This window comes from Grammomys surdaster, unplaced genomic scaffold (assembly GCF_004785775.1).
Source record: "Grammomys surdaster isolate TR1022 unplaced genomic scaffold, NIH_TR_1.0 254, whole genome shotgun sequence".
Taxonomy (NCBI): Eukaryota; Metazoa; Chordata; class Mammalia; order Rodentia; family Muridae; genus Grammomys; species Grammomys surdaster.
This window is the reverse complement of record NW_021604695.1, coordinates 1-26940: the sequence shown is the minus strand read 5'-3', so window position 1 is coordinate 26940 and position 26940 is coordinate 1. Positions and strand designations below refer to the sequence as shown.

At 48.4% G+C, this 26940-nt stretch overlaps 2 protein-coding genes and 1 long non-coding RNA gene across 4 annotated transcripts in view; 1 reads left to right on the top strand and 2 right to left on the bottom strand.

Annotated features, from left to right (window-relative positions):
* LOC114627479 overlaps nucleotides 1-2261 on the bottom strand; it is a 9419-nt gene extending 7158 nt beyond the window's left edge. Inside the window, exon 1 of the long non-coding RNA XR_003712368.1 lies at nucleotides 2132-2261. This is a non-coding gene — a long non-coding RNA (uncharacterized LOC114627479). The remainder of the gene's footprint in view (nucleotides 1-2131) is intronic.
* A 1100-nt stretch (nucleotides 2262-3361) lies between these two features.
* Rab5if (RAB5 interacting factor) lies at nucleotides 3362-13311 on the top strand. The gene is made up of 4 exons (XM_028775313.1): nucleotides 3362-3657; nucleotides 5315-5418; nucleotides 12064-12193; nucleotides 12787-13311. The coding sequence occupies exons 1-4, from the start codon at nucleotides 3544-3546 to the stop codon at nucleotides 12826-12828; spliced, it is 390 nt and encodes a 129-aa protein (XP_028631146.1). The 5' UTR covers nucleotides 3362-3543; the 3' UTR covers nucleotides 12829-13311.
* Sla2 (Src like adaptor 2) lies at nucleotides 12026-25769 on the bottom strand. 2 transcript variants are annotated; one of them, XM_028775307.1, is made up of 7 exons: nucleotides 25611-25769; nucleotides 22348-22447; nucleotides 21940-22026; nucleotides 21186-21289; nucleotides 15578-15727; nucleotides 14645-14777; nucleotides 12026-14296 (listed from the first exon to the last, which is right to left on the bottom strand). In XM_028775307.1, exons 1-7 carry the CDS (start codon nucleotides 25711-25713, stop codon nucleotides 14176-14178), a joined length of 798 nt encoding a protein of 265 aa, XP_028631140.1. In that variant the 5' UTR covers nucleotides 25714-25769; the 3' UTR covers nucleotides 12026-14175. The 2 variants fall into 2 exon arrangements, with proteins under 2 accessions (XP_028631140.1, XP_028631141.1); XM_028775308.1 differs by lacking the exon at nucleotides 21940-22026 and having other exon boundaries at nucleotides 25611-25732.
* Between the last annotated feature and the right edge of the window lie 1171 nt (nucleotides 25770-26940).

Here is a 26940-nt window from a genome sequence, read left to right as displayed (position 1 = left end):
GAGAGAGAGAGAGAGAGAGAGAGAGAGAGAGAGAGAGAGACTATGCAAATGTCCTCTGCAATTCCTGAACTAGGGAGGCTGAGGCATAGGGATGTAGTAGGCCAGCCTCTGAAACTCTGGGGATTGGGCTTGGGGGGTGGGGGGGCAGAAGAAATTCCGAGGAAACTGATGATTTTGGCAATACTTTCTTGGATTTTACACCAAAGATACATAGTAGAAGAAAAGTTGGAAAAGTTAGACTTCAGCAACTTTGAAATCATCTGTGATCCCAGCTGCCTGGGAAACTGAAGCAGGAGGATGGATCACTTGAGCCTACAAGTTTAGGACTAAACTGGGCAACACAGGGAGATACCCTTTTCTGTTTCAAAATATAATGAATAAGCTGTTTGGCCTGAATGGTAGCAAAAGCCTGTGATCCCAGAACCTAGGAGGCAAGAGCAGAGGGATCAAGCAAGTCCTAGGTTAGCTTGGTCTACATATCAGAACTTTGTCTCAAACAAAGTCAAAGAAAAAACTTTTATTAAATAAACAACATTATCAACAGATTAAACCCACAGAATGGTTAAGAATGAAAATCACATATGGGTATTAATATCTATAATGAAAAACTAGACTACAAACTAAGACATGGGCAAAGCTCTTGAATAGACCTCTCTCCACAGACACAAACAAGAGGTCAGTGTGCACATGGAAAAACACTCAGCATTCCTGACCATTAAGATGTCCATCAAAACCACAGTGAACAGTTCTGCTGCTGCAGCTCTGGAAAGAGTGCAAGGCCAACCAGTGATCATAGGGAGAGTGGTCCTGTCTCAAAAAAGGTCCTGGAAGCCAGGCATGCGATACCACACCTTCAATCCCAAGAATAGAGAAAAGGAGGCAGGCAGATCTCTGTGTATCTGAGACCAGCCTGCTCTAAGCATCAAGTTTGGGGAAGCCATACAGTGAGATCCTGTCTCAAATTTTAAAAAAGAGGAGTGGGGCAGGAATGGAAAATGCCCACTAAGAAAATATGGAAAACCTTGCTAGTAGACTCTGTTGGACACCTGAAGTGAAGACCCAACTACAGGTGACTGTTGATAGACACAAAAGTGAAGTTCTGGCTTTTTGTTGTTGTTGTTGTGTTTTGTTTTTGAAACAGGTTCTCTTTTCTTTACATAGTCCTGGCTGTCTTGAACATATTATGGAAACTAGGCTGGCCTGGAACTCACAGAGATCCACCTGCCTCTGTCTCTCAGGTACTGGGATTAAAAGCTATCCCACCTGAAAAACAACTGAATGTCACTCTGCAGCTCAGGCTAGTCTTGAATTCTTGATCCTCCTGACTCCATCTTCCAAATGCTGGATTGCTCCAAATATGATTAGTCAATTCTGTGTACCCTACATAAGCACATCTGCACATGTGTGCACACACTCAATCAAAAATATACACATAAATAGATAAAATAAACTTGGGAGATATGAGACAGGGTCTCACCATGTAGTCCTAGCTGTCTTAGAAGTCACTGTGTAGATCAGGCTGGCCTTAAAACTCACAGATAGTTAACTGCTTCTTCAGTCTGAGTGCTGGAATTAAAGGTGTGGACCGACACACATGGGAAAATAAACCTTTAAGATTACACACAAGCTGGCATGGTAAGGCATGCTTCTAATCTCAGTAACCTAAGGAGGCAGACACAGCTGAAACTGTGAGTTTCAGACTAGCCTGGTCTATATAGCAAATTCCAGGCCAGCCAAGAGGTACATAATGAGATTCTATTTAAAACACACACAGACACACACGCACATGCATGCACACAGACACATAGACACACAGACACACATACACACACACATGCCCGCATGGCTGGAGAAATGGCACTGTGCTTAAGATTAAGAATTCTAGTTTAAGATCTCAATTCCAAGCCCTTGAGTAACTGTTCACAACTGTCTGTAACCCATTTCTAGGAGATATGTCGCCCTCTTCTGGGCAGCAGGCACACAAAGTAGTGCACAGACACAATGCAAGCAAAACATCCATACCATGGAATGAAATAATCATTTTTAAAAAGAAAATATGGATTTAGAGGCAAATAGACCCAGGTAATAATCTAGGGAATTCAGGCAAGTTACTTTGCCTCTATAAACTCACTTCATAAAAGTAATGTTCAAGGTTGGACAGGTGGCTCAGAGATTAAGAACACTCGCTGCTCTTCCAGAAGTCCTGAGTTCAATTTCCAGCAACTCACATGGTGGCTCACAACCATCTATAATGTGATGTGGTGTCCTCTTCTGGCCTGCAGGCAAACATGCAGGCAGAACACTGTATACATAGTGAATAAATCTTTTTTTTCTTTTTTAAAGTGATGTCTCTTAGCATAGCACATCCCGTGTGGCACCATCTGGAGGATGGGATTGTTTTTGCTCTTTGTTTATCTGAGGCAGCATCTCTCACTCTGTACGCTAGACCAGCCTTGCTATGTAATCCAGGTCAGCCGTGGCACAGGATCTTGGAATGTAGCCAGGCTAGCCTAAAATTCCTCCCTGGGCTGGGATTGCAGACAAGGTCATAGTCTGCACTAGAATGTGTCTTTGTACAAGTTCGCAGGGGTGCAGTTCTTTCTGTCCGTCCAAAACATACTCTGTGACGTGCCAACAACACACAGTGAGGACTGAATAGATATCCTGACATCTACGACTTTTCCCCTAGTGGAGTTTTCCACTGGTCTGAACTTGCCTTATCATTAGAAAAGAATTCTTCTCTTGGGATCCACTTGTCAGAAGAAAATGCTAAGCAAGATGAGACGTTAAGTTTCACAGAATTTTTTTCCTGTTGAGACAGGTTGACGTGGCGGGGGACTCACCATCCTCCAACAGGTAGAGAGTCTTGCACCATCGCCAGGCGAAGGAACTTTATTTTTTTTTTCCATAGTCATGACGGTGGGTGAATTAACTTCGTGAACAAAGTCGTGAATAACGTGTAGGTTTAGGAGAGAATGCTCAGAAGGTAACTCCAGAGGGGCAGCCCGAACTTCCGGGAACCAAGGGCCCGGCTCAGTAGACGGAGGAGGCAAGGCTACCTCTACTTGTCGCTCCAGGAGACGAGCCGCGGCTCAGCCAGCAACGAAACGTCAAATCTCGGCTTTCCTCAGAGGGGCTGTGGCTCGGTCTCCACAGCGCCTCCTCGCGCACTGGTCGCCTCCGGGACGCACTTGTCCCTTCTCGCTCACCATACCTAGAGCCTGACGGAAACTTCCGTCACTTCCGCCCACCGGAGGACGCTCGCGCTGAGGCGTCGCTAAGCTTCGGAGCCGACCGCTGCGTGGCCGCCGATTGGCTGCGTGCGCACGACGTAAGGGCCCCGCCCCTCCCTCCGCGGCGCCTGCTCCGTGGAGCTAGCGAGCCGGCTGCTTGGCAGAGCGAGCCGAGCCTCGGCGTGCCACGGGACCTCGCTGCCTAGACTGTCGCTGCCGCCCCGCGCGCCGAGACCCGCCATCCCAGACCCCGACTTCCTTTGGCTCGGCCCGCGCGCCTCACGCCCGGCTCGGGCGGCGCGACGGGAGGATGAGCGGCGGGCGGCGGAAGGAGGAGCCGCCTCAGCCGCAGCTGGCCAACGGGGCCCTCAAGGTGTCCGTGTGGAGCAAGGTGCTGCGGAGCGACGCGGCCTGGGACGACAAGGTGCGGAAGGCCCGGCGAAGGAGGACGGGCCCGGGTCTTCCTCGCCTCGGCCGGTCGGGCGGGCGCGGCCGTGGGAGCAGGGAGCGGGGTGGCGAGGGTGCCGGCGCGCAGTGGAGCGAGCCGAGCTCCTGCCGTCCTCCGCCGTTTGCTCCGCAGGATCCGGAGTAGTTAGCGCTTCTTGAAGACTGCGCACGTGCCGGGTGCGGAATCCCCGAAGTGGGTTTAGTTTGCACTTTGGGAGGGGTGGTTCTGCCCTTGCTCGATTAGATGAAAAAGAAGACGTGCTCTGTGAGCTTTAAGACTCGAGAGCCGGGTCTAAGATCACCTTAGGAGGGTGTGATTTAGTAAGAAAGTCGCTAGACATGGGTAAGAAGAGGTGGAGGACTTAAAGATGCACTCGCTGGTCATCTTCAGAGGATCTGAGCGTGGACGCCTCCTACCTTTGCTCCATTCCGTGATCTTCAAGACGGTCACCATGCAGCCTGATTCTAGATGGTTTGAAAAGAATGCTATATTTGGACTCTTTCCGTTGTTTGGACTCCGAAATTGGGCTTTCCTTCCTTCAGTTCCGCCATGGAGGGGGGAGTACTTCCTGAAGGTGCCCTTGGCCTGCCCCCAGCCCTGCCCAGCTCTTGCAAAACCTATAGTCTTTGTGATCTGCTGTGTCATATTTTATCTTTCCTGGTCCAAGGACTGGTGTCTGGAGTCCAGGGCAGTTCACAAACCTGAGTGCTCTTTGTTGGGTGAAACGTAGATGTGCTGGCACGGGCCTAAAGGACTTACCTCTCCACCACCATGCTTTCCTTCCTCTGTGGCTTTCTCAAAAGTCACTGTACAGGAAGGGCGAGTATTGAGGTTAATAGTTTTTCTTCCTGGAGACTGTCTAGAACTTAGCTGGTCAGGTAAGGGTTATATGTGGCCAGGAGCACAGTGCCACAGTCACTTCAAAACAGTTTCATTTATGCAGCTTCTTTCAAAGAAGTAATGATTTCTCTAAAATATAGTTAGAGTACAGGCTCTGAAATTAATCACTTAATGTCTAAATATATCATTTGCCACCGCACTGTAGTAGAAGAAATGACAGAAGAACCACATACGGAGGAAGGTGGTGGTGGTGCACACTTTTAATCCCAGCACTGGGAGGCAGAGGTGGAGGATTCTCTAAGTTGCAGGCCAGCCTGGTTTACAGAGTGAGTTCCAAGACAGCCAGAGCTACACAGAGAAACCCTGTCTTGAAGACAAACAAACAAAAAAGAGCCACGGATGGGGACTAGATAGAGAGAGGCCTCAGCAGTTTAGAGTGGGCTCCAATCCGGGCACACACATGGTGAGTCAACTCCAGTTGGAAGGGATCCAGTGCTCTCATCTAGCATCCATGGGCAGCAGGCACATACATGGTACACATGTGTACATTAAGATAAAACATACATATAGAATAAATTTAGAAAAAAAGAGAAGAACCACATTCCAAGCTAGACATAGTGGTATACACCTTTAATTCAATACTCTTGAGCCAAGGCCTAGTCTACATAGCAGATTCGAGGCCAGCCAGGGCTATTGAGATTGTAGGAAATATTTAATAAGCTTTTGCTTCTTCACCTGTAGTTGTCCTGTAGCAGCCACTCCAGATAATGCATACATTGTGTCTTTTCTATAGGATGAATTTTTAGATGTGATCTACTGGTTCCGACAGATCATCGCTGTGGTTTTGGGTGTCATTTGGGGCGTTTTGCCCTTGCGAGGCTTCTTGGGAATAGCAGGGTAAGTCTTGGGTATCACAGTTCTGTGGTTTTGTCTGTCTGAGACAAGAGCTCACTCTGGAGCTTAGAACCTAGAGTAGCTCTCCTGCCTTGGCCTAACACATGCTAAGATATTAGCAAGCAGCTGTGCTCAGGATCCTCATTTCTATTTCTTTTTTTTTTTTTAAATCTTTTTTAAAGGAACAGGTTGCCCCTTGAACTCCTGCTCCTCTTGCCTCCTTTCCCAAGTGCTCTTGATGCTTACAGGCATGTGTCAGTATGCTTGATTGACTCTTGGATTCTTTTCAGGTAGAGGCTCTGTTTGCCTTTTATGACTGGCACTGTGTGCATCTGATTACTAAGGCAGAGAAGTCAGCATTAGCACTCCTGGGCTGGTACAGTGTCCTTAGTTCCTCAGCTGGGAGCATCTCATGTCAGGCTGCTGTCCTAAAGACTGGGCCAGTCTGTTTATTCATGGGTCTAACATGCCTTCTTGCAAGTGGGTTACGTTACTTATTGGCAACAACCGAGGCCTGTGTGGAGGTCTGGGAAGTAGAGGAGCTTTGTAGTTGATGACCTTTTGTTTTCTGCTTTGTAGTTTGTTTGACAAACAGCCCTCAGCTTTGGCAGGAGTTACTTTTGAGGTCCCTACATTTAAAAGTGGAGGCTTGGCTTTGTACATTTTACTTTACTCCTGGCCAATGACAACATCCGTGACACCTGCTCATGGTTTAGTTTAGCCAGTTAGTGAAAGGAAGTCTGTGCCAGTGAAACTGCATTTAAATGCAATAGGAAAAGCCTTAGAATGAGCTCTTATAGAAGTGAGGAAGGAGGTTTGCCTTTTCTGTCTTCACATAGGGAATATAAGTGAGCACTCTCTTGTCTCACCCCTTCCCCATGGAAAGCCATGCTGGTTGGTTGAGAGCTAATGGTATCTCTTACTGGTTCTTTTTCTTTATTTCTTTCTTTTTTTTTTAAACATGTCCATTGGTGTTTTGCCTGTATGTATGTCTGTAGGACGGGGTCAGATATTGGAGTTACAGGCAGTTGTGAGCTGCCATGTAGGTGCTGAGGATTGAAACCAGATCCTCTGGAAGTGCTGTCAGTACTCTTAACCACTGAGCTATCTCTCCAACCTCTTACTAGTTCTTTAGAGAGGGAGAAGTGAGTATGTTTCAGAAATAGAGTTGGATAATTTCTTGGACAGTAGTAATCCTAAAGAAATATATGGTAGTCCCTTTTGTTAACAGATCTATTCCAAGACCCTCAGTGGATATTCACAGCCAATTACATATCTCTGAAAAAGTTTAAATTATAAATGAAGAGCTAGCCTGGCGGTGGTGGCGCATGCCTTTAATCCCAGCACTTGAGAGGCAGAGGCCGGTGGATTTCTGAGTTCGAGGCCAGCCTGGTCTACAGAGTGAGTTCCAGGACAGCCAGAGCTACACAGAGAAACCCTGATTCGAAAAACAAACAAAAAAAGAGCTAGACATGATAGTATATGCCTGTACTTAGGAGGCTGAGACAGGAGGCTCTCCATGAGTTTGAGACCAGCTGGACTGCATAGTGAGTTCCTGGCCAGTCAGCCAAGGATATGAAGTAAGATTCTGTCTCAGAAAACCATTTTTAAAAATTACAAATAAATTATCGTGAGAGATTAACAACAGTAACTAACAAAATAACAACTATAGCTGACCAAGGTAGCACACACCTTTCATCCCAGCACTTGAGAGGCAAAGGTAAGCAGATCTCTATGAATTCTAGGCCAGCCTAGTCTACAAAGCAAGTTCCAGGACAGCAAGGGCTGTTACACAGAGAAACCCTGTCTCTAAAAAACCAAAAACAAACAAAGAAAAAACCGAACTATAGTAATATAAGCCATGTAATAATATTTACACGGTTCTTTTCTCTGTCTCAGTGTACCTAATTGTTGTCTACTACTGCTAGTGAGGTTGTTAGATGGCTTTTCTAATGTATCCAGATTGTTAGCATCACTAATTTTGAGGCTGTTACTAAGTAGGGTCAGGGTTGTTTGAGGACAAGCATTGATACTGTCACAGGTCTGATACTCAAGCCACCATTGACTGACAGGAAGGATAATCTCCAGTGTAAATGGAGGGATGATGTGGTGAAGCAGGCCAGCAGATTTCACACAGTCTGGAGTGGCAAATGCATTGTATTTACATGGCACATGTTGATTTGTGGAATTTCCCATCATCCATGATTGAGGGTAGATAACTGGAACCACACAAAAACTGAGGAAGAGGGACCTACTATTTTGTACTCAGCAAGGCATTATATAAGGAAACCATTAAGAGTTCATGCTGTGGATGCTTAAGATGAGTCATGGGTGACGAGATCAGTTCTTTCTAGGTGGATGAGAGAAAGGTAAAGGTAGAATGCTGATCACCTCACTTGGCAGAGAACAGTGCCAGAGGCTGAGGAGGCTGTCCACCAGTGTAAGGGAGGATGGTGCTAGTTCAGAGCTCCTGCACCTATCAGGTCTTACAAGACGTTTTTCTCTTTGCTACACAAACATGCAATGTATGTTCATACAGAGGCCAGAACAGAATGCCAGGTGTCTTCCTCTATTGCTCTGTGCAGTGTTGCCTTCAGACAGGGTCTGTCACTGAACCAGTAGCTCACCGCTCCAAGTTAGGCAGGCGTGCCAGTGAGCTCTCGAGGCATGCTTGTTTGCAGCCTCTAATACTGGGATAACAAGTATATGTTGCCGTGACTGGGCTTTTATGTGGATGGTCGGGATTTGAACTCCAGGCCTCATGGTTATAGAACTAGTGCTCTGAACCAGTGAGGTTTCGTCACAGCCCTTAAAACATTAAAAATATTTTTGTTTTTTTATTAGTTTTCATGGCAATCATATCAACTCAAGGTGTTGGTTCTCTCCTTTCACCATGTGGAAACCTAGAGGTTGAGCTTGGGCCAGCAGGCTTGGCTGCAAATGCCTTTGCTCACTGGGGCCCTTTTGTAAGATTTAGTTATGGTTTCCTTTTTTGAGATGGTGACTTAACTCTGTAACTCTGGCTGCTTGGAACTCACTTTGTAGACCCTGCTGATTTTGAAGTCACAGAGATCCATCTGCTTCTTTCTGCTTTCCTAGTGCTGGGATTAAAGGCATGGGCCACCATGCCGGGCCCTTCTGTAGGATTCTGAAAAGATTTCTCTGAAGGCAAGCAGTCTGGGAATGATCTGACAAGTACCAGAGTAATTCATTCCAAACAAGCCTTTAAAAACTTCATAAAAAAACTCTGCATTCAAAGTCTGGGTCTGCTACTTTGAAGCTATATAGTCTTGAGCTTACTTGAGATCAGTTTCCTCATCAGTAAAATGGGGACAAGGAGTGACTGACAGGTGAATTAAATGGGATGGATGCGTGAGTAACTTACTAAATGGAAACCAGCTCATCAGGCATCCTGGGAGTCTGTCCGCTGCTATTGTCACGGGAGTAGATTTACAAAAGGTGGTAAAATGTGCCTGCGAGAACAAGAGGCGGAATACATTTTGTACTGACTGGCCAGTGTGTGTGGCTGCTGTGCCAGACAGAGCTGCCCGTTTCTGGGATTTGGTCCACACTGTGACCGCAGCCAGTTTCTCACCCTGGACAAACCCAGACTTCCTCTGGGTTGGCACTTTCCCCTGCTTTGGAGAGGCCGAGAACTTTGATTTGTTCTCTGTTCCAGTCCCCAGTTTCCTTTGCTTTAGGGCTGACCTCCTGGGCCTCATCTCTAGTGAATTTCCCTCCTCTCCAGTTCAGCTGCTCTCTGTCCAGCTCCCATCTTGCTTTATTTCATTCTGTTGTGGCAGTTACAGTAAACTCATGCTTCCTTTTTGTACTTTGCCTGAGAACTGGCTGACAGCTCTTCTGTCTAAGGTATTTCATTGACGGCCCGCCTCTGGGTGTCAGCTCAGCCTAGGGTCAACGTGTGCTCACTTAATGCTCAGTCTCCTTTAAACTGTTCCATTTATACATATATATTACATGCATTGATTTCATGTGTATGAGGGGGCATTTATCCGTTAGACATAAGGGAACAACTTGGAGGCAGTGCTATCCACCATGTGGATTGAACTGTATTGATTGCAGTGATTGAACTCAGATTGGCAGGCTCAGCCTTAACCACGAGCCATATCACTGGCCCTTTTGTTGTTGTTTATGTAGTGGACAGGGACTCACTGAATTATACAGGCTGACCTTGGACTTAATCTTCTTCCTCATCCTCCCAAATACAAGAATGACCTTGAACTATTAATTTGTTTCCACCTCAGATACTGGGTTTTACATGCTGTGTGACTCTCTTCCTCATTTACTCAGTAGATGATACTCATCATGGAAACACAGTTAGGATGAGGCCCTTCTAGGGCTTTCTCAAACCTGCCTCTAACTTCACTTACTGTAGATTTAAATGCCTTTATTTCTGTGGTGTCTGTCTGCATCAGGTATCACTTCTGAAAGGAAGTGCCCGTGTCAGCCTTTTCCTTGTCACACTACTTACTGACTCCATGGTCCTTCTCCACATCAGCTTATTATCACTGTGGGCTAATCTGGTTTGGTTTTTCCAAATCCATCTCCTTACCCCCCCACCCCATGACAGGGTTTCTCTGTGTAGCCTTTACTGCCCTAGAACTCACTTTGTAGATCTGGCGAGTCTCGAACTCACAAAGATCAGAATGCCTCTGGGATTAAAGGCATGCAGGACCATTGCCCGGCCTTTTTTAAAGAATTATTTATTTTATATATCAGATGTTTTGTATACACATAACATCTATCTGCACATCAGAAAAGGATCTCTGATCCCATGAAATTATAGTTATATATAGTTGAGAGCTACTGTGGTTGCCAGGAATTGAACTCAGGAACTCCAAAAGAGCAGCCAGTGCTTCTAACCACTGAGCCATTCTTTTATTTGTTGTTGTTTTTTTGAGACAGGGTTTCTCTGTATAGCCCTGGCTATCCTGGAACTCACTCTGTAGACCAGGCTGGCCCTGAACTCAGAAATCCACCTGCCTCTGCCTCTCAAGTGCTGGGATTAAAGGTGTGCTCCACCACAGCCCGGCTTCACTGAGCCATTCTTATTCTAGCCCAGACTGGCCTTGAAATTCCAGCAGTCTTTCTTGCCTCAGCCTCCAAATATGGCACAGGTGACCATTTCCAGTTTCTTAATTATCTAAGCTTTCCAGTTCAGTCTCCAGCTAGAACCAGTAAGTCAGCCTGTCCAAAAGAAAGGTCCTTTAGGGGAGAGGAGGTGGCTAGATGCCAAGATTTCTGGCAGAAGATGAGGGTGTGGCTACAATATAGTCAAAGGCCTTGTTTCTTTGAAATCCAAGAACTGTTGCCCCACAGGCCGTTGGGTTTTAAATGCCTTTGTCTCATCTTACCTCTTCAGCCACATGCTCATCCCCAAGACACATTTGCTCTCCAGTCCTGAAACATAAGTAACAGATGTAAACCAGACTTCCCCAATCCTGTTCCTTCCGCTCAAGAGAAACCAGTGTATTACTGTCCACAAACCAGACTTGTGAAGCCTGTACACCCAACCCTCTCACCTCCCATAGGATACCAGTGATTCCACCAAACATCGGTGTACTTCCTTGCACCGGTCTGTGTTTCATGCCTTGGAAACAATCTGCATCATCCCCCCACACACACCTACACATACACACACCCCTCCCCCTTCCTTTCTATTCAGTGTGTTCAGTTTCTGTATCCGCTCAGTACATCCTAGGGTCAGAGGCTTCCCTGGAGTGGGGGTTGGGTTCATAAACCATCAGTTTCAACTCCATTCCCATTGCTGTTCTTAGCCCCTAATAGATGATAAACTAGAGGCAGGGGTATCCGGATTACCTCTTTGTTGAGTATATCTGTCCCCTGACCCTCCTTCAGCTTGGAGCTATGTTGAGGCTCATGGCTGGTATAGGTCTTATTTAGGGTGGCACGACAGCCATGCTGATTTCTCCTCAAGGAGGCTGAGAGGAATTCTGTGGGCTTTACATTGGAGAATGAGTGAGTGTGGTGGTGTGCTCCTTTAATCCCAGCACTCAGGAGGTAGAGAAGCAGGAGACCTCTTGTGAGCTTAAGGTCAGCCTGGTCTTCATATAGATTTCCAGGCCAACCAAGGTTACATAGTGAAACTCTATCTCAAAAAAAAAAGTAGATGGAAGAATTGGGGCAGTGCTAGGATTGGAACTCAGAGTTGAATGTTGTAGACAAGTGTTCTGCCATTGAGACCTGCTCATGCTTTAAATGCTTTATTTCATGCTTTTGGCTAAAAGTAGTTGTTCCTTCCTTAAATCTCCAGCTTGGCTGGGTAGGCAGCTCCACGTAAGGTCTAGAGATTTATGTACTATTTGTTTCGCTCCTCCAACCCTAATAACTATTGGAATTGTGTCATCCTTCCCCTCCCTCCCCCCATTTTATATATGAGGGAGCTGAGGTCCCTCTGGAAAGACTTACTCAAACTCATGATGATGAAGTAAACAGATGAGCCTATCTTCCTAAGCTCGGAACTTCTCTCTGGGAGTCATCCCTGCCTGGGCTGGGCAGAGTGGGGAGATAGCACACATAGGCAAAGAATAAACTGGAACATGGCGGGGAGAGCCTGCAGCCTCAGACCTTTCAGTTTATGTTTGGTGTTTATTTCTCTCACTCCAGATTCTGCCTGATCAATGCAGGAGTCCTGTATCTCTACTTCAGTAACTACCTACAAATCGACGAGGAAGAGTATGGTGGCACATGGGAGCTCACCAAAGAAGGGTTTATGACATCATTTGCCTTGTTCATGGTATGTGTGGCTCGTAGTTTTACAATAGCTTCTCTTCATTTTATGAGATGTCAGGTCACTCAGAGAAAGCACGAGTTGACTTATGAGAGTTCAGACTGAGCTACATAGAGAGACCTTATCCTCCAAAGAAAGGAAAAAGCCAAAAATGTAGATGTGTGTATATGAAATGTGTCCATTATTCATCATAGGGAAAAGTAACCACTCACATGAGGGTCATCTCAAGTGTAAAATGTCTTCTAGCCGTACTGTAAAATGATACTTGTCTGTGGTCCTACAGTACAGGTGAACCTTGAAAGCATTGAGCCAAATGGAAGAATCTAGACATAAAAGGCTACATGATTCCTCTTAGTAAAATGTCCAGAATACACAGGGCCATAAGACAGAAAGTAGGTTAGTGGTTGCCGACCTGAAGGGAGAGAGAGATAGGAAGTAAGTGACCATGGGAACAGACCTTTACTTTGATGTTGGGATTAGTGATAATTATCCTTTATGAATATCCTAATGACCTCAGACTTATGCATTGCCATCTTCATATGGGGGAGGAGCCTGTGCTGATCCAGGTGATGACACGAACGTTGCTTGTGTCCCCACAGGTCATTTGGATCATCTTTTACACTGCCATCCACTATGACTGATGGCGTTTGCTCCCATCTCTTCTGTCCAGTCCAAAGGACCCTTTTATTACAGCACAGTTACATGCTTATTGGGGCACTCACTCCTGCCGTGTGGGACCGAGAAGACCCACGTCTCCTGGACTTAGAATCAGCGTGTTGAGCATCAGTGTTTTCTGCAAGGGTTGTGAAACTTTTCAAAGAACCATCTGCCTTTGGGGAAGCATTTCTGAATTTGTCCATTGTCAACTATTTTTTCTTGGACACCATCATGTAACAGCTGTTTGCCAAGTGGAGCTGCTGTTGAATCTGATGCGCCTCTGGATCCGGATGAAACATTGTCTTCCTTGGTTCTCCGTCAGGTGTACAGTTTTTAAACCATCACTGCATCTCAAGTCTTCTGAAAACACCATGTGCGTGGTCCATGGTACAATACAAGCAGCCATCTAATAAGTTTCCATAGTAGGATGTTTTCAGATACTTGAATAAACAAATCTTTAACTGAAAGTGTGTTGGCATGCCTGGTAAACTAAAGCCTTGCTTACCTACTGACCGTACCCTCAGAACCGAGTAGCAGTGTTCAGCATAGCTCCTGCTTTCCTCCTTCCTTCCTTAGCAGCAGTAGCAGCCAGACTCTTTCTCTTTTGACTGGAGTTGGTGAAGGTTACTGCCTTGGTTTTGGCATTTTGGAGATGGTCCACCTCCTGACCCTGAGATAGGTGACTGGTTTAGATGTGAGATTTGAACGGTGTCATTTTGTGTTTGACCACCAGGTGGCAAGACTGGGGTATGGGGAGGACCCGGCTGTGTTTGGATGAACACTGAGCTTGGCTGAAAGGACTCGATGGGAGACTATGGGAAGATCTGGGTTGTCAGTCTTCCCCTTGCGTGGGAATTAAATGAGGTCTACTATGGTAAAGCCATCAAGTGTTCCTCTTGTCTGTTTTCTGAGCCATCCTACCATCTGAGATATGTTTGCATTCTGAACGAGACTGGTAAATTTTCCTAACATTTCGTCTCTCCATGGAAATGATGATCTCTGCCCGTTTAGTAGGGCTGGTTAGCTGTGGTACTGGATATTCCTCTCAGGAGGTGACGTATCAGACCTCAGAAGTGTTTTACTCTGTAGAGGCCGGGCCCTGCTTTGAACTGTGCTGCACATGGACTAGAAATTGTAGGTGGGGATGAGGCCTTGGGAGACGATAAATGACTTATTAGGTCCAGGTGAGGCCCTGAATGTGTCTGTGCCCCCAAACCCAGCCAACTGCTTGACTGCTTTCAAAGCCTTGCCTCTAGGGAGCTTTGTCAGGGTCAGCTGAGTTGGAGGTCTAGGTGCCAGCCTTGGTTCCCCTTTAGCTTTCTGCTTTAGGACTAGACATCATCCAAGGAGTTCTCCTCAGTCAGGCTGATGTAGGAACTGAGGGATTCTCGGAGCCCCTCACTGAGAAGAGATGCCTCGCCACTGGCAGGTGCTTCCAAAAACAGGAGGCTGCTGTGGATGGGGGAAAGCGGGTGAAGGAGTCACTTCCCCTGTGCTTGCCACACAGTTCATTGCCCTTAGAACAGTACCATGTCACCGATTAACTCAGGTTCCTCATTTCTTAACTGACCTTACTCCATCTTAATTCCCCATTCAGGACTGTGATGGCCCACCCACTCTAACCTTCATCCTACCTTGGCTTCCCTGAGGTCTGTGCCTCCCTTTCCCCTGACACTGCCTTGTCCTCTATAGTGCTCAAGCCTGGACTGGATTCTAGAAGTGTCCCTGAATGTGACAGCCCCATTGTGGATCGTGAGTCTATGTCTTACTCTGCCTTTATATTTCAGATATTCCCCTTACCTGTCCAGCTTTTTCCAATTCAGTGATGATGTTGGCACAGTCACAGGTAGAGGTGTATCTTTGCCAGGTAGTGGCCCAAGCTTCTGCAGGACACAGGGCTCCCTGAGGGCACAGCAGATGCCATCCGCTAGCTCTATGGAAGAAATCCAAACCCATGATATGCTACCTGCCCCCGGAGTTTTCTGTGCTTCGCATATTGAGAGGATGGTTGCCAAAAAGTGATAGGAAGTGAAGTCTCAAGCTATGAGTCTCCTGAGGCTGAGATGTGGTAAAAACGTCAGCTGCAGCAAAGTTACAAATACTTAAGTGTAAAACTGAGAAGAAAGGAAGTAGGGAGTAGTCAGCCTGGGATCTATCATACCTACTGTGTAGAACCACCTTGTAGGAAACCCCAAGTCAACTCTCAAGAGGTGTCCCTCCATACACACAGACACACACCCTTTTTTTTTCCCTCAAGACAGGGTTTCTCTCTGTAGCCCTGGCCTGGAGCTCACTCTGTAGACCAGACTAGCCTGGAACTCAGATCCACCTGCCTCTGCCTCCTGTGTGCTGGGATTAAAGGTGTGCACTACCACTGCCAATAAGGTTTTCCCTTTTGTCTCTTTGACACGAGAAATGCTAGCTAAGGATGGCATTGCACACAGGAATAGCACAGCCTGGTTCCTGTGGGAAGAGCTCAGCATCGGTACACATTGATTTGGAATCACCGTTGCCTGTGAGATTCTGGCCAAGCTCACAGTTGGCCTGTAGTTCTTTGTCAGCATGGGATGTAGGCAGCTCCCACCCACATCCCAGCACAAGGGCTGCATAAGGATAGGTAGCAGAAGGGCCTCCTGTCTAGCTCCAGCAGGTCAAGCGTCTAAGGGCACAACTGACTACCTCCTAGGCCCCTCATCCAGTCTGCAGTGGAGGCAAAATGTACGCCATACATACCAGAGTAATGCTCCACCAGGGCATGGAGTGAGGGGAAGGTGAGGCGAGGGGAGATGTACAGCCAGCCGTTGTCAAGACGCTGTATCCTGTAGTGTCTGATCCGGTCCCAAGATGCAGGGCGGCTGAGTCGGATGGACAGGGAATAGCAGCCTGAGGAGGAGAGGGTCCAGGGTAGATCTGAGGTCCTGCTAGAGACCCAGCCCTGCCTAGGTTTAAAGAAGGAAAAAAACATAGCCACAGCCCAGCCATCAGGGGGGATTCTGAGGTCAAAGGGAGGACAAAGACTATTGGTTGTAATAGATAAGGGTTCTGTGGTCCTCGGGACGGATGAGGGGTGAGCATTAAGTATCGGCTATATGGATAGACTCAGGTGGCACAGGGTTGGGATGAGAAAGTAAGTAGATGCCGGGCAGTGGTGGCACACGCCTTTAATCCCAGCACTTGGGAGGCAGAAGCAGGCAGATTTCTGAGTTCGAGGCCAGCCTGGTCTACAGAGAGTTCCAGGACAGCCAGGGCTACACAGAGAAACCCTGTCTCGAAAAAACAAAAAACAAAAAAAAGAGAAAGTAAGTAGATGTCAGCATGGCCAGAGAGAAAGTCACTTTGGAAAGTTTGACGTTGACAGTTGAGGTATACCTTCACACCCAGCAGTGCCATCTTATACACGGGAAGAAACACCCAGCAGAGCTCTTCACAGATACCTCGCTCACAAACAGCCTGTTTGGGCCAATAGTACAATAAAGTGAAGAGGCTTTACCTCAACGGTAAAGTGTTGGCCTAGTGTGCACGTTGCATCCCCACTACCTCACACAAAGTAGAACAGTGCCTTACAGAACACAGTGCTAAGTATGTAGCAGAGAGCGCTGGGATACACTTGTAACCCCAGTGCTCGGAAGGTAGAGGCAGGAGAATAGAGTTCAAGGCCCTTCTTGGCTACATGGTAAATTTGAGGCCAACCTCAGCTGTCTGAGACCAGACTGTCTCACGAGAAGCAACACTGAGCAGCAACAAGTCACGGAGTCACTCAGCAAGTTGAAAACCGGCGACGGGGGCTGCAGGGATGGGGGCTGCAGGGACGTGTGCTCAGCAGGGTTATGAAGAGGCAGTTGTTCAAGGCCAGTCTGGTCGATACATCGAGGTCTAGGCTGGGCAGGGATGCATAGTGAGACTGTCTCTAAAATAAAACAACTATAGCCATCCCTGAGGAACTGCACTCTCCCAATTCTATGACACCTGTTTTATAAACCAGGCTGTCTAGGTTTCAGTCTCTCATGGAGCCACATTCTGTAGAACCTCGGCCACCCACACCCACCAGCCCTGTTGCTAAGGCACACCATCTGGCACACTGGTCTTTTTGAGACAGGGTTTCTCTGTGTAGCCCTGGCTGTCCTGGAACTTGGTCTGTAGACCAGACTGGCCTTGAACTGCCTGCTTCTGCCTCTCCAGTGCTGAGATTAAAGGCGTGAAGGGGGTTAATGATTATCTTGATCTCAACAGCTGTGAGCATTCAGGTGTTGAACCCTGCTTGGCATGCAGCAAGCACCCGGTATTATCTGTACTCTGACCCTGTGCTCCTGCTGTTCCTTTGTGGTGGTTTGAATATGAATGGTCCCCAAGGTCTCATATTTGAATACTTGGTCATTAGGGAATGGCACTATTACAAGGTGTGACCTCGTTGGGGTAGGTATGGCCTTATTGAAGAAAGTGTCACTGTGGGTAGGCTTTGAGGTTTCAGATGTTTAAGTCAGGCCCAGTGTCTCTCTTCTCTGCTGATCCAGATGTGGAACTCCCAGCCACCTCTCCTGCACCACGTCTGCCTCCATGCCACATGCTTCCCACCACAACAATAATGTACAAATCCTCTGAACTTGTAAGCCAGCGCCAATTAAACATTCTCACCTTCATGATGCATGCCTGCCTTCTCAAGAAAGAAGTCTCCTCGGGCAGTGGTGGCGCACGCCTTTAATCTTAGCACTTGGGAGGCAGAGGCAGGAGGATTTCTGAGTTCGAGGCCAGCCTGGTCTACAGAGTGAGTTCCGGGACAGCCAGGACTACACAGAGAAACCCTGTCTCGAAAAAAAGAAAGAAAGAAAGAAAGAAAGAAAGAAAGAAAGAAAGAAAGAAAGAAAGAAAGAAAGAAAGAGAAAGAAAGTCTCTCAAAGGATGGTTCTGGTAAATCCTGCCGTCTTTCCATCTTCATAGACATCCATCCCTAAGCCCCAGACTCTGGAGTCACTGACTGCTTCCTCTCACACTGTCTTGATTTGGATCTGGAATGCCGTCCCAAAGCCCAAGGTGAAGGCAGGACACCAGTGCAGTAGTATTCAGAGGTGAGGCCTTTTCGAGGTGATGGGATCATGATGGCTCAGGCTTCTCCCAGCAAGCTTTTCTGTTCCCTGGCTGCTACAAAGCAAGCAGCTTTTCTCTATCATGTCCTTTCACCACGAGGCAAAAAACTGGGCTAGGTGACCTTTTTCCTTTTGAGTCCTATTATTTTGTCACGGCCACCAAAAGTTAGCCTGTCATCAGGCCCTCCTGGCTGTGTTCAGAACACACCAGGAATCTGACTACCTCTCAACTAGACAGAGTGAGTGACTGTTTCCCATGTGGGTTGCCACTTCCTGCTTGTCACCTCCTCTTTGGAACCCTCCCTGTCACATTTATAATCAAAATCCTCACCTTTGAAAGGCTTTGAAGAATCTGACCTCTCCCTGATCTGCTCCAGGCTCACTAGCTCTAGGCTGAGGCAGCCTTCCTCAAGGCGTGCACATGCACTTACCCCACTGACACACCCTAACTCTTACTTTCTGGTTTCCTTGTGGCACTTAAGTATGACGGGCACTTTATTTGTTCACTCTCCACTTTGCCATTGAAACTCTGGCTGGGATCTTTTTATACTTTGGATCTTGAGTGTCATACTGTTTGTTTGTTTGTTTGTTTGTTTGTCTGTTTTTTGGACAGGCTCATTATGTAACTGAATCTGGCCTTGAACTGGGATCCTCATGCCGCTGCCTTCCAGTGCTCAGATTATAGTGAGATTCTTGAAGACTTACTACCTTTGCATTTCTTGTGGAAACCACTGGACATTTGCCCCCTGCTGGCCATGGGGCCCTCCGCCCTTTTGAGGGTAGAGTGCCAAGGTGCACACAGGCAGGCCCAGCTGCCCGAGTGGATATGAAGGAACTGGTGGTGTGGGAGGCAAGGTTGGGTGTGTCCTTGGCAGTCTGATATTAAGCAGCCCTCACCTTCCTGTCTGGAAGGCAGTCTACTTCAGCTCTCCATCCTGCCTTCCAGACAGACTCATCCCATTCGCTTCTCCAGCAAACCTCTGCTGAGCCCCTGCTACAGTGCCAGACACTGACAGGCCAGACCTCAGTGTAAGGGATAGTAAGTAGACATGCACTCTCTGCCCGACCATCTCCTCACCAGGGTTGTCCTTGATAGCCCTCACTGGACGAGGAGCTCCTGTGTTCTTCTCATAAAAGCACAACTTTCAGTTTTGTTACAAGAAGCCAATTCACTGCAGCTGCAGGGGAGAAGTGCTCACGATGTCATGGAGTCTCAAAGAGTGACAACAGGGGGCGGGAACGATTGCTCTGACCAGGAAGGATGGGCTCAGGGGAGAAAATAGGGAAAATAGGGGAAAGCATGTTCTCAGAGTACCTGGTGGGCAGTGACGGAAGGCCTAGGGAGGGACCTACCAGACCAAAGGCGGTGTACGTGGTCCTGCACTTCAGGATACTCTAGTAAGCTTAGGCATGCATGCCTGGGACCTCTAGGGTCCATTCCAGTGGTGCTGGAAGGAGTGAGGGATGCCATCAGGATCTACCTGTGGGAAATGCCTAGCAAACCCCTCCTGTACTTCCTCCATTGAGGCATCCTAGGAGCCAATGGTTTAAAACCATTCTTGACCTGTGGGTCATGACTCCTTTGACAAACCTCTGTCTCCAAAAAATATTTACATTACAATTCATAACTAGCAAAATTGCAGTTATGAAGTAGCAATGAAATTATGTTATGGCCGTGCAGTGGTGGCACACGCCTTTAATCCCAGCACTTGGGAGGCAGAGGCAGGTGGATTTCTGAGTTTGAGGCCAGCTTGGAGTACAGAGTGAGTTCCAGGACAGCCAGGGCTATACAGAGAAACCCTGTCTCGAAAAACTGAAAGAAAAAAAAGAAGAAGAAGAAAAAGAAGAAGAAGAAAGAAAGAAAGGAAGAAAAAAGAAAGGAAGAAAGGAAGAAAGGAAGGAAGGAAGGAAGGAAGGAAGAAAGAAAGAAAGAAAGAAAGAAAGAAAGAAAGAAAGAAAGAAAGACTTAAAGGGCCCCAGTGTTAGGAAGGTTGAGAACCACTGGTTTAAGAGAATTAGCATACCATCACTGCTAGCCCTCTCTGTTGAGACAGGGTCTCACACAGAACACATATGCCCTAATGTCTCTACGTAGCTCAAAAGTGACTTTGAATTTTTGATCCTCTGGGCTCTGTCTCCCAAGTACTGGGTTTCTGGCATGCACCACCTTGCTCTAACTCGGGGCCTTCTGTTTCTGATGAGAGTAGCCTTCTGATTGACCCGCACTAGGTGCTGGCAATGGGCACGCTGGTCCCAACATTTCTGTGGCTCCTTCCCGGTCCTTGAAGATCTTTATGGATCCTTCTTGGCGCCTCCATTACCATTCCATGAATTTCCCTTGTATGTGCTCCTTCTTAATTAAGAGGGCAGAACGAACAGCACACAGGGTGGTCACTATACTCCTGGGACTGCACCAGGCCAGAGGTGGAGTAGGGTGGGTAGCTGAGCAGTGAACACTTCCTGCGGCTTTTCTAGCTCACAACTGGTAGGTCTGCAAGGTTCCAGTCACCACTACCACTGAGGTTTCCTGTTTGCAGCTGCTGCGCTGGGGCCAGCTGTTCCATCACCACCCGCAGCCAGCCAGTGTGTGTGAGGTTTGTTTGAGGGTGAGGGGTTGATGCTTCTTGGAAATTAGGAGGCTGGAGAAAGGTTCATTCAGAAGCCTCTGAGGAAGTGCTGCAGGGTGGAGGCAGAGAACAAGGACTCTGACAGCCTACCTCAATTAGGACAGACACAGGAGGTGTAGGACTCCAGGAGTGTCTCATCAGTTCCCTAGGCTGTCACTAGCAAACTCCATATTATTGACCTTTGAGGTCTTGGGGTGCCTAGCTTGTGATGAACATTTGCCAAGAGATCATATCAAATGCTGTCTTGTGAAGGGCGATCTCTACTGCTGGTCCGAGTAAAATCCCGGTTGCCAAAATATAGACTAAGCTTGGATCCTTGTTGGTGGATTCATACCCACTCTGCTCCACTGTCAAAGGCTCCTCAAGGAAACAAGGTGGTTCAACTCTAAACTCTAAACAAGGTGGTACCCACTCCAGGAAGTCTCCCCTTGACTGGGCTAGGTAAACTGTCTTTCCTTTGTCCTCATACACTGGTGGCGCCACCTCAGGGCATTTTACCGTTCAAGCCTTGGAACAGGAACTAGCTGGACTCAAGAAACCTCTGCTGACTAGAATAGTGACAGCCTGCCTTCTATGGCCTCCTGTCCCGAGCCCCACTCTAGAGAGGTGGGGATGGGGACTGTGTTTACCCACCTCTCCTGGTCTGGCTCTCCCTGATGAGGAAGGCCCCTCCGGGGTTCCCAGGTAACAAGAGCAGTTCCTCAGCTTTCTCCCGGCTCAGGCCCTCATACAGCCACCTGGAGGAGCAAAGAGAGGCAGGGTAGGCTTGTGGGTCTTAAGAGAATCCTTCCACACCTCTGTAGGACCTCGATGAGATCTTCCCTCCCTTCCCCTCTGAGCCTAGAAATTCTCTGTACCATGAGGAGCAGGTACTCAGCAGCTTAGAGATCTCCTCTGGCTTTGTTCTCAGGGTCCTGCTCCAGAGACTTCGGGGAGCAGGCTTAGGCTTTCCTTGCCTGGAGGCTCCATTCCCAAGTATCCTGGGCTGGTGGAGCAATGACAGTGTTGGTGGCTTCCAGTCTTTGTCCCATCACTGCCCTGTCCACCGGCTCTACTGCTGGCCCACTCACTTTTGTGAGAAGCGCTCCTTTGTGATCCCACTTCAGATTGTCCTTATAGACTGTGCCTGTCTCCTACATGTCCCCTTCAGTGTCCTCTACACTTGACCCCAGCCACCTTCCAAAGCCCGACACCGTGACACCTCCTCTATGGGGCCTTCTCTGAGCTCCTAAGACTCCTAGGCCAAGCTGAACAAGACATGAGAGTTGTTCTTTGTTCTTTTGGAGGGCAGAGTCTTGGCTCTGTTCAGCCTGTAGTCCTGCATAAAGAGAACAATGTGGAAAGAGTGGAGGAAGGTCCCCAAGGTGGAGCTGGGCCAGGTACTCACTCGTGAGAGACTTTAGCCACATACACACTGGGAATGTGATACTCTCTGCCCGAGACTTCTGACTGGACTGTCCACCAATCTCCATCCCTGTAGAGAGATCACAGAGGGCTCCACCTTCATTTGTAGTTTGCAAGCACCTTTTCCACTCATTTCCCAGAATTCCCTAAACCAGGCTACTGTGGGCTCCTCCTTGGGTGAGGGTCTGACAGGGTGGCAAATGATCCAAGGCTTCCTGTTCCAAAGCCTGACCCCACTGTCTCTCTCCCTGAAACGTGTCGCTGCCAGAAAACCACTCAGAGACATGGTCACATGGAAGCCTTTCAAAAATAGCCCTGTGCCTCCCTGCTGGTTTTGGAAGAAGCCCTTCTCCCACAGGGCAACTTCAGGGGCCCAGTGTTGTAAACTTACTCAGAAACAATGGTCAGTGGCTCTCCGAGTCTCAGAGATAGGCCGGCCTGCTCACCTGCTGGGAAACTGCCCAGGGCCACAGCTGTGACCTTGTGTCTTTCTAGAGAGAGGGATAGACACACTTACCCTCTTGGTCAGTCTTCTCTCAAATGTGAGGTCTAATTGATTTTTGCCCAGGTTCTCCTCAAACACCCCTCCTACAGGCACCCTTCAAGAGAGGGGTTAGCCCCAGAGTCTGAAATGTTTCCAGCAGGCTCTACAGAGCTTGGGAGAACCCAGAGAGCTTTGGAGGTTCCCATAAAGGCCTTCGGTTCATGTGGGTAGAGGACTTGGTTCCTGGCTGTACCTCCCTGTGTGTCTTTCTCCAGAGAGTTTGATGAAAGGATTCTACAAACTAAAAACCTACGGTCCAGAGGTAGGGGATACTGGTTAGTAGAACAGCACTTGCTTAGAATGTGCAAGGCCCTGGGTTCTATCCCTAGCACCATAGCAAAACAAAACAAAACAAAACAAATACTGCAGCTTGATGCCTGTATCACATGGATCTCAGGTGGGCCTCTGAAGGGTGGTGGGACACACAGCAGCTCTGCGGGCAGGGGAGGAACTCAGGGGGGCTAACAGCCTGGCCTGGGGCCCCAGGACTGAGAGCATAGTGACTTCCAGCATAGACATCTGCAGTCGTCAGGACACAGAAAGCAGGGTCTGTGAATGGAGGACCTCCCTTTCCAGGGTAGAGTTCTTTCCCACACACCTGACTCTGGTTTCTTGTTGCTCCTATCACAGGCCTCTGGAGAGCTGTCCGTGTGAACGGTCTCTGTAAGTCTAGAGCACGGTACACAGGCACAGAGTGGAGTCCAGTGGCCTATGCCCAGGGCAGTGAGTGCTGCCCCTGAGAAGTACCACCAGAGGCTGCTATTGCAGGCCTGACCAGGGCAAGTGCCCCAAAGAAGCATATGACTAAGTGTACCTGGACCTTGCACATCAGGCCATACTGGGGGCTTTTTCCAGCATTTTGCTTCCTACTAGACCCTTACCACAGCCCAGATTTGTGTGTGTGTGTGTGTGTGTGTGTGTGTGTGTGTGTGTGTCTATCTCCAATGTGCAGGAAGGTCTCAAGGCCCTGATGCAGCATTCAACAAGGAGAAGGGCATAATTCCAATCCCATACCACCCTGTTCACAGGCTCAGGCTGGGGAAGAAGGGAGTGTGAGGGGCTAGTTGACAAATGCACCTCTAGGGAAGGGCCTCAGCCTCCTAGGAGGTGAAGGTTCCAGTGGAGGAGTGACTGGCCTGGGTTGTGGAAGCAGAGTGAAGCTAAGGCACCAGTCACTCTAGGAATGATCAAGAGAACTCAGTGGATATGATGTCTAACTTGGAGGCTGGGCATTAGGTGGCAAGCAGAAGACAGCCCACCCAGTCTAACCATTCCTCCCTAAGCCTGCAGAGCCTGCAACTGTCTGTTGAAATCTAATCCACCTGCCTCATCTCTCTTTCCTTCTTCCTGTCCTTTCTCAGTAAGGGTCTCCAAAAGAAAGACTTGTTAGCACATGGATTCAGGATGCCAGGAAGAGCAGTCAAGGTCAACGGGAAAGGTTCTTTGTCACTAAGGCACTCCCAAGGTCCCAATGGGACTCTGGAATGCGCTCAAGAGAGTGCTAAGACCCAGGAGTAGGAGAGGAAGGACGGACATACAAGGATCCAGTAGGTAGGTGAGGACGGAAGGGTCTCTGCTGTGGGTGGGACCCAACCTGTGAACCTGCTCCCAAGTGTTCCCTCTTAGAAAGCCCCACAGCAGGAAGCTCCTTAGACCCCAGGGTCTTGCCTGCCCAGAGCCTGTTGTCCCTGCAGCCAAGAATGCCTGATGACCCCTGAGGAGGTCTCTCTCTCATAAGAATAGAACAAGGAAGCCTGGGAAGGATGCTTGCTCTCCTGAAAGCTGTGGCCTTGTATGCCTAGAGGGTGAGCCCAGTGGCCCAGCCTCACACTTTCTTCAGAAGGGCTGCTCGGACCTGCCCCTCTGCCTACTTTCATCCCTGTAACACCCTGCCACCAAGCCTAACGCAACCATCACTTGTAACGGTTTAGTTTCTGGCTCTGGGGAAGAGACTGGGACCATCTTGTCCATTGCTGTGTCTTCAGTTTCTGTCACATGGCTTGGCACCTGGCAGAGCCTCAGTAAGTTTAAGATGGAGGCAGGCCTGGGCAACAAATGACTCCTAGAATGGGCTAGTCACAACTCATATTCCTCCTGGGACCAGGCAGCTTCATTGAGAGATATCCTCCTTTCCTTGGAGACTGGATGGACGGGAGAAAGGATCCCCTGAGTGAGGCACACCTGCTGGGTGGTCACCACTCTCAGAAGCACCGGGATGACTCAGCAGCCTGCCCCTGCAGCTAGCTCAGTGGAAAAGAAGGCGGTCCCTGTGGTTTTCAGGTCTCTTCCTGAAGGTATTCCACTGCAGATGAGAGGGCTCCAGGGCCCCCAAAGGCACCCAGGATGTCACAGCCCTGAGGAGACTGGTACTAGAGAGATAAGAGGCTTAGGTGGGGAGCAGGAAGAGAAAACCCACATCTTAAAGGGGTCTGGGGGTTGAGAACTAGCAGCCTCTGCCCAAGCTCAGTTGCCAAACATCTCAGCTGTGCAGCCTCAAGGGGAGGTGATTTACTACTCTCCAGCCCCTCCTAACAGCGCTGCTAGGTTTGGATGCTCTTGTTATCACGGTTAGTTCTCTGGACCACTATGGCTCCACACAGCATTTAGATAATGTCTGGTCAAACCAATCTGGCTATTTCTGTGACGATAGTTTTCAAACAAGGCAATCCCACCCCTGTTTTGAAACGAAAGACATGCTCTTCCAGTGTATCCAGGGCTATACATAAACCATGCTTCTCCTTGCTTGGCCTTCTAAAGGAGGTATAGTACAAGCTTGTATTGCTGCAGCTAGCTTCATGTTCAACTTTAAACACGTTTTTGTACATGTGCTGAAAGCAGAACCACAAGCTTCCAATGTGCTAACCATCAAGCATTCTTAACACTGCGTTCCACTCCCAAGCCCTCACATTTAATGTTCTAGCCACTACTGCGGGCTCAACAGAAGCTGGAAGCCTGTCTGGCTCACTGGGAAGGGTATTCATAGGCTTTCACTGAAACTTGGGCTTTTATTGGGGGTGGTTGGTCAAAGACCCACTGAGGTACTGAGATTTAGGTTTCTATAGCCTCATGATACTTGGTAAGGGCCTGGGGGCCCCACAGACATCACCTACCTGATTGTATGGACACGGGTTCCTGGCCTGGACCAGAGGAACTGGAGCTGGGGCTGGAACTGGGGCTGGAGCTTTTCCCTCTGCTGAGCAAACTTCCCATCATTCCTCAGCAGACTCTCAGAAGCACACCAAACCTGAAAAGGGAGCTGCTATGTAGACAGAGCCCTGGATCCCAGCTTGAACTCAGATACTTGACTGTCACAGGGGGATGACCTGATCTGCCAGAGCCAAGGAAAAGGCACCACAAAACTGAAGTATCTCAACAGCCAGCCTCTCAGGACCTTGCAAGTTATCACCATGTTGGACTGACTAACATAGACTCCAAATCGGACCGTGGACAAGTTGGAGGTGATTTTCTCTGTCCCATCCTTTCTAGGCAGTGGCCTTTCTCCATCCAAGTCTTCTGAGCCCTTTCTTATGACCCTGCCCATGGGTTATTCCTCCTTTTCCATTCCCTTTGTGTCTGTTTGGACCCCACCCTTTCTTAGGAAGCTTCAGCATTTCTTGACGATCCTCTGAATTCCTGTGGACTGGAGAACCGTCCACTCCTTAGGCCTAGGGTCACATTCTGCTAGGTGGTAGCAGGGATAGTCAGAAGACACTGAGCTCTCTGTGAGCATCCCAGGGACCATGGCTAGGGTGAGAGATGGGCCAAGGAGGAGCAAAAGGTCTGGGGATGGGAGTCACAAGCAGAAGCGACACTGAATCGTCAGTGCCAATGGCACTGGGCAAGACTGCTGGAAGTCTGTCAGTCTATGTGACACAGTGGTGGCTTGCAAGGCTCTGAGGGACTGACTGGTCACTTCCCTTCTTGGTGTCCCTTTCCTCATCTAAGAACTAGGGATAGCCACACCCAACATTTGGGTCGGGTAGATAGTGGCTGGAAAGCCAGCCATGGGACCACACTTCCTTCCTGGTCTTGAATATTCTCTGTGACAAATTCCTCCAGGAACTCATCCTTTTCACTTTTCTGTTGTGTTCATTCTGTTTCTTTTTGTTTGTTTTTGGTTTGTATGAGATTATGAACTGAGGACTATGTTCCCTGGGCTGACTCCAAATTCTTGGGTTCAAATGATCCTCTTGTTTCTTAGCCCTGTGACTGTCAGCAGACTCAGTTGGCGTGTTTGTTCAGTCTGCCATTACCCTCTAGTCCCGTCCCTGGCCTCAGCATTCAGTTAGGCCACCAAAGCCATCGGCACACATCAACAGAGTGAGCCAAAGAGAGCAGTGTGCTCTGCAGTGTTTTGTCCTCAGACTAAGCAGATCCTTGGTTTCTAGATAACGCTGCTTTTCCAACACTATGGTAAGCCTTGCAGTGAGGGGGCTGGGT